General features: G+C 33.7%; 1 protein-coding gene across 2 annotated transcripts in view; it reads left to right on the top strand.

The window, feature by feature from the left end:
• Vps52 (vacuolar protein sorting 52) overlaps nucleotides 1-3,630 on the top strand; it is a 37,830-nt gene extending 34,200 nt beyond the window's left edge. For both annotated transcript variants that reach the window (XM_067098869.1, XM_067098870.1), the window contains exons 13-14: nucleotides 3,000-3,177; nucleotides 3,296-3,630. In XM_067098869.1, coding sequence (XP_066954970.1) covers nucleotides 3,000-3,177; nucleotides 3,296-3,561 — 444 coding nt within the window. In that variant the 3' untranslated portion in view covers nucleotides 3,562-3,630. The remainder of the gene's footprint in view (nucleotides 1-2,999; nucleotides 3,178-3,295) is intronic.
• The last annotated feature ends 3,870 nt before the right edge of the window (nucleotides 3,631-7,500 follow it).

The following is a 7,500-nucleotide window of genomic DNA, read 5'->3' as shown; positions in this document are numbered from 1 at the left end:
ACAAAAATATACCCAAAATTTTGGCAGCTTAAGATATTTTGTGCACCATTCTGTAAAATTAATGGAGTCAAAAGTTTTTGTAACATTAATCAAACACTCAGGCATTGCTTCTTTGTTGGCTGAACTTTTTTATACCTTATGGCATATAGATGTATCATTATTTTACCTGAGGCTAGTCAAGTACTTTAGCTGAAAAAGCATTGAGTATGTATGAGTATTATTCTAATTCTCTGCATTTTTTGGAGAAATAGGGTTCAACAGTGATTCTTAGACCTTGACTGAATTGGGAGGCCATGAATAATTAAGCTTTAAGGATTCTTGTACTCATCTATTTACTTTTTATCTTGTAGAATAGTAGTGGATTGCAAGCTTTCCTCTTTCAGCACATCATATGCTAGGGTTATTTAGTACTCCTGAGAGGTGGTCAGTTTGGTTTTGATTGATAAATTAGGATAGATAACAGAAGGATTGATAGTGGAATAGTAATTTGGACTTACACAAGGAAATGATGTACGGATCTATTGCTTATTATGAAATACTGTAGTTATGTGAAAATTTTGAGAATATAAGTGAAATGTTATATGTGGTGTGCATGGCCCAAAAGAAGCTTAGGAATGAACTGAACAGCAACACATTGGGAAAATTTTCAGGATGCGTGGTATACCAGGTAAATTTTCTAACTAATTAAACATTTCTAGGGTGAAAGTGAATCTTGTTTAGATGTACATGGGAAGGTGACTGTTTGTTATAAAAGTATGTCCGAGACAAGGGTGCATTATATTTCCATGGTTTTTTTATATCTTCATGAATGGAGTTGTGAAATCAGTGACAGAACAGGAGATGAAGGTACAGTTATGGGATAAGAAAAGTTGTGAAAATGAATGTGAAGTGCTAAAGTGTGCAAATGATAATTAAGGAAGAGGGACTTGGAAGACCAGGAAAGTCATTATAAGAAAAGAAAGTTGAAACTGAACATGAACAAGAGTAAGATAGTGGGGGTAGAGGGAAATTGTGAAGATGAAACAGTGAATATTAATGCAGAAGGCGGAAGGAAAAAATATGGATGGTGGAGAATAGAAGAGGGGGATCACATAGTAGGTGAACCAAGAGAGGTTTCAGGGTATTTGCAGAAGATTTGGAAGATGCTTGTTGATGGAAGTTTTATTGTAAGGGTGAGAAATGTGGAAATCAAAGAGGTAAAATGAGGGATCAGAATATTTTGAGGTAAGTTGATTAAGCAGAGAGAATTAAGAAAATAGTTTGATGAAAAATGTGTTTGGAGGTAGGAGAACACCCAGAGCAGAACCGAAGAGCCTTGATATCTGTGAAGGAGAGTACATACAAGACAGATGTGTATTTTGTAGCATGTTTAGGGGAGTTCAGCACACTGATGAAGTGGATTCTGTGCAGTTTTATGAAGTCATATGAAACTGCTAATGTTGAGGATGTTTTTGCATGAATTTCAGCTGTCATTCAACTGTTAAGGATGAAGATATCTTTTTTGGAACTAATATTGATACAATAGTTCTGAATAGTTGATTGGACTTGATGTTTACCTCTGACTCCAGGCTTTCTTTTTCAACAGTACTAGTACAACATAGCACTTCATGCTGCCAGAAGAGTAGGCATTGTTCACAAGGCTTTCTGTACTGTATCTGTGAAGATGATGGTATTAGTACTATAATGCTTAATGTTTTTATGTTCTAAAAGCATTGGAATATAATTATCCTGTCTAGGTGTCAGCAGTCTCCTCGGAACTTTTCCCAACAATAGTGATGTTGGGTCATATTCCATAATCGCTATTTCAGCCAAAACTTTCACTTCAAAACTTCCATTTACTCCTCTGATGCCTGCACCTCAAGAACTAGTTCATGGCATATGTTTTGTAGAGCATCAAGCATCAATATATACATTTTGTTAAGGTGCCATATTCTCACTCTGCCAGTTTACAAGGTCTTTCGTTTTCTAAACTATAAAATTGGAATGTTGATACTCATAAGTTTGAAAGGTTATAATACTTCTTTAAAAAGTCATGCACAAGTGCCACATTTCAATATGACGTATTTATTTATATAGTGCCTATTTATTTAATTTCTCTTTTTCCTAGAAGATATGAAATTGCCTTGCAATTTAATAACTTCTAGGTTTGTTCCAAAAGAAAGATGAACACGCTAATGTTTTATATTATTTTGCTTGAATTTCTACTATTGTACATATATTTAATTTTATTTAGCTTACACTTTTATGTTTAAACAGTATGGCTTCCACAAAGGAAGATCTTCTGGGGACCTTCTTGTGTATGTTACTGATTTGTTTGTCATTGTGGAATATAGCAAGATTAATTTTTTACATTACAGTATATTGTTAAGCTTCACCCATAGCCTTATTTTCATTTAAAAATCTTACACATGTAAGCATTATGGTATGTACATTTTAAGTTTTTTCATTTTTTGAAGCTTTTGATATACCATATATCTATATCAAAGAATTAACAATATTGTACTAAACAATATGTTTTCCCATTCTATGAGGGATGAAAATGCACTGTTTGTTTTATGCAGCTGTTTGCTGCTTCGTAACTGGAAGTGGTTTGAGATTAAAGAGAAACATTCTAGAAATACCTGTGAATGTATTTCTCCTTGAGGATAGCTATTTAGTGTCAAATGATAAAGATCCGGGCATAATGAGTATGAAATATAATCTAATAATTTTTAGCATGATATATCAAAAGAATAAATTTTCTCATAATAATGTAGCCTTTAGTACTTTTCAATTAAATTGAAAGATACATCTTTTCCACTAGAGAGATAACTAAAGTAGGACAACATTTTAAAAATCGAAAATTTGCTATTAATTATCAACAATTTCAGATTATTCATGCCTAAAAAATCATATACAGTATCAAGTTTTATTGGAGAGCTTCTGGGCTTTGGAAAAGATAGAAAAGGAACAGTGTAACTTTTAAGTGATTTTTCCATAATTTTTTATAATTGTCTCAGGAAAAAACACGAGAGGACAGTCGTGAATGTGAACGATTGAAAGAATTGTTAGGACAACGAACAGCAGAATACATTGAGGAGGTGTTAGCACCACATTTTGGAGGCATGTTGACATTTGTTCGGGAAACTGATCACCTCATATCCAACAACAATGTTGAAGCCTTGAAGGATTATGAAAGTTAGTATTGTTTCTGAATATGTCAGGATTAAGAATGATATTATTATTGATGATAATGGAATTTTAAAATTTTTTTACTAATAGATTTGCTTAATGTTATTTTTAACATTTTTTTCAGAAAAAGTTGTTCCCCTTGTCAAGTCCTTTTCATCAACTTGGAAAAAATCTGTTGAGCGTCTCAACAATGAAGTAATGCAGTGCTTTTCTAACTTCCGTACTGGAACAGTAGTATTGCAGAGAGCTCTTGAAACCCTAATTACGGCTCATCATACTTTCAATCGTATACTGAGCCACCAAGCATTCCAGCATTTGAATATCAAAGGTGATATTGTTAATTCACATCATTTGATTGTAGAGGCTAAGAAATATAAGCCTACTTTCTGATCTATAGTATATGATGTTGTTATATTGTGCTCTGATTTTATCATTATAATAAAAATATTTTATTCAAAATATGTATTTCATTATTCTTTAGAACTTCTTTTGTGTTTTATAATGTATTATGAAAGATTTAGTTGTTTTGTTAAAATTAAAATCAATAACCTTCCATGTGTATTATTTATCAGTTTTCAGATGAGAACAAAAATTTTTATTATTCATTTCTGTTGAGTTTTATAGATTTTCAGTCTGTAAGTAATGTACTTGATATAGAAAATTGTAAATGCGGCTGTGCCTCCCAGGGAAGTACCATGATAAAGTGGAATGTTTATGCACTTTCTGTCACATACTTTGTTTATTTTTTTAGCTCTTAAAGTAAAAAAACACAAGCCAAAAGGATATAGTATTTTGTAGTCTGCTTCTTATTATCCCCTATCGAGAATGAACATTTGGTGTACCTTTCTTTTACCATAAGTCCCAAGAAGTTAGGGTCTTATTGCTCTGATGTGAAAAAGTAGGAGGGATGTCAAAGGGAACCGCAGAATAATTCTAGCTGCTAGAGGATTGCATCTTCACTGCAAAATCAGGAGCAAATACAAACCTAGGAAATCTCAGTTGACTGAGTTATTATAAACCTTACTAGAGAGGATGCAAAGCTCACTGACTTGTCTTGAAGTTCATGCTAGAAAGAAGACCATCTTCAGCAAAGATCAGAGGTGAAGGCTTCACCCAAACTTTTATAAGGTGTCTTTAAAAGACTCAAACTAAAGCAAAGTACGATTTGGAAGGCTGGATTGATTTTGGATATATTTCTCAAAGTGTTGGCAGTCCTGACAGTTTTGAAAAATCATAGAAATAAGTCTGACTCATATACCCCAATAGTAGAGGCTAACGTCATTTTCTGTCGTCCTAAAAATAAGAGAAAACAAGCCGCAGAACAGGATCTACTTAGAATTGTGTTGTTTGAGGGTTAATGTCCTGTATGGTTTGAGGATAGCCTCATGAAGACTTAGCATTCATAATGTTCCATGAGCTCTGCATAAATGTTGTTAAACTTTTCCTGGTTGGGTAAACTTTTAGGAATGTCTATGAAAACATTTATGAGAAGGGCTAGAAGACTAGAAGCTATTCTAACTGTGGCCAGAGAGGACGACCATCATGACAAAGTGTCTTGAAATTCCAGGCTATGTCTAGAACTTTCCTTACTAAGTCTAATGGGGTAGGAGTTGGGAACATCTTATAAGTGCAATAAGTTTTGTTCTTCCATTCCAGATCTTAGAGGTTTGAGCAGTAGATCAGAATGTTAAAACTGAGTCCCTCATAACCACCACAAGGATGTGGAGATCTCTTAATGAAAGGACCACTTTGAAGAAAGCATATGGTTTCTCTTACTGAGGCCATCCACTGTTTAATGCTTCCCTGGAAGAAACAGTAGTACAAGTTAGACTTCATTGGTCTCTGCCCAATAGATATGTAGATTTCAACATTATACGACATAGTCTCTGATCTTTTTCATCCTGTGGATGATGTACAAGAGTGGCTGGATGAAGATTGTGGCAATCCTGGCTTCCAGTTGTTGTCCAGAATCAAGATAACTGCTGCAGTTACCACTGGTGAGATGGAGGAGGAAACTCTCAAAGACAACAATGTGTCAATGCATCTGCATCACAACCAATCCCTATGGACAAGCAAATGCACATGTCTTCAGTGTATTCATTGAGCTATGCATAGAGCATAATGCTTTCTCCAGGGTCTTGGAATCTAACAAAAGCATTTAAGAAATGTGGCAGATGGTGATATGACACAGAATCATCTTTCTTATCATCAGAGTACCCTTGAACGCTTCTTAAGGCTCCTAACCCTTTCGCACCCAAGCCGATCACCATCTACTTCTTCGGTAACTTGGTTGTTCAGCTCAGAAATGCAGGCAAACACTTCAGACCTCTTTGTTGACATGGTAGGTCCTTCCAGCCAGGTATCTGATGTGTCTCTGCTACCTCTTGAAGACCAGGACCCTCTAGTCCCTTTGATGCCTCTTACAACCAGTTTGCCAATTCATGGTCTTGATGAGGTGCAGGACTTTGACAGTAAAGAGATCTTGGAAGAAGGGAAGCAGGAGAGGAACTTGTAAACCCTCTTCACAAGATTTTGAAAGTTGGGCCCATGTATGCAGTTTTAGCATTGCACACAGGTAAGAGAGAGAAAAAGTTTTGATTCTATTTTTTACTTTTTATTTTGATTATACATTATTGTACTGACAAGAGACAAAATGGGAAAAAAAGTACAAACTTTGTTTAATTTTACAGTAGTGTACTGTATGTACATTACCTACCGAATTGTGTATGGGGTAAGAGAGAGAAAAAAGTTTTGCTTTTATTTTTTACTTGTGATCAACCTGGCACTGCCAGGGGAAAACTCTGAGTGACAACTGTTAAACTCTCTCTCTCTCTCTCTCTCTCTCTCTCTCTCTCTCTCTCTCTCTCTCTCTCTCTCTCTCTCTCTCTCTCTCTCTCTCCTCACTCACCCCTCTCTCTCTCTCTCTCTCTCTCTCTCTCTCTCTCTCTCTCTCTCTCTCTCTCTCTCTGTTAAGATAGTTGCTTCAGTTACATTGCCTAGCATTTTGGCATTTATATTTCACCCCTCTCAACCCCCCATTACTATCATGGCTGAACTCGGACTTAAAGGGCATTGGGAATGTCTCTGTTCATCTCTATGACCTCTAATACTATGGATTAGACACTAATATCTGTCATTTTTGACATTTTATTTTTCACCCCTTCTCACCCCACGCCCCCTTTCCTATCAGGGCTGAACTTGGTCTTAAAGGGCATCAGAGTGTTGCTATTCTTCTCATCGACCTCGAAAACTATAGATTAGACACTAATATCTATCAATTTTGGTCATTTTTACATGTCACCCCCTTCCCATCCCCCCACCCCATTGGTACCAGTGATGTCTTACCCCCACATTATTCTTTCCCAGATAGTAGGTCATATGTATAGCAAGTCTGGTTGAAATTGCTCAATGCGTTTCAGAGTTGTATTTCTAAGAGACAAAATGAAAACATACATTAGCTTCGGTTTTGTAACTGCTGCACAGTACAGTAGTGCACTGTAATGTGTGTTGTTTATAAATACTGTACATAGTGTATATCTTGTTAAAAATGTATATATATATATATATATATATATATATATATATATATATATATATATATTATATATATATATATATATATATATATATATATATAATATATAAATTCTATATATACTATATATATATATATATATATATATATATATATATATATATATATATATATATATATATATATATATATATATATATATATATATATATATATATATATATATATATATATATATATATACTATATATATATATAAACATATACATATTAAATAGGAATAAAACATTGGGAATGTAAATAACATAACTAAATCAAGTATAATGAGTAAATAAAAACAGAAAAGGGATAGATTTGCAAAAATTTAAGAACCATAGGAAATAATTTTAATTAAGTAAAATAAATGTAAAGGAAAAACAAGCGCTTACAATATATACACCTGGACTAGGTGGTAGTTTAAAGTAAACTTCTATATATTCTCATAAGTATATATTTATATATATGTGTATATATATATATATATATATATATATATATATATATATATATATATATATATATATATATATATATATATATACACACCGCCATCACAAACACGAACTACATACCACCAGTAAGTTTTTAATGAAGTTATAACAAGTTAAAACAGAAAAAAGTAAAGTAAAAGCAATGATGGACTTAAGAAAGGACAAGAGGTATGTATAATTGTGTACACTTCTTGCAGCATCCATCATTACGTCCACTTCTGTATCCCAAAGGGTTAAAATGTAGAGCAGTACTCAACTTTTCAC

The sequence above is a fragment of the Macrobrachium rosenbergii genome, chromosome 55 (assembly GCF_040412425.1).
Source record: "Macrobrachium rosenbergii isolate ZJJX-2024 chromosome 55, ASM4041242v1, whole genome shotgun sequence".
Taxonomy (NCBI): Eukaryota; Metazoa; Arthropoda; class Malacostraca; order Decapoda; family Palaemonidae; genus Macrobrachium; species Macrobrachium rosenbergii.
Note: the sequence above shows the minus strand (reverse complement) of the source record. Positions and strands in the feature narration are given on the sequence as shown.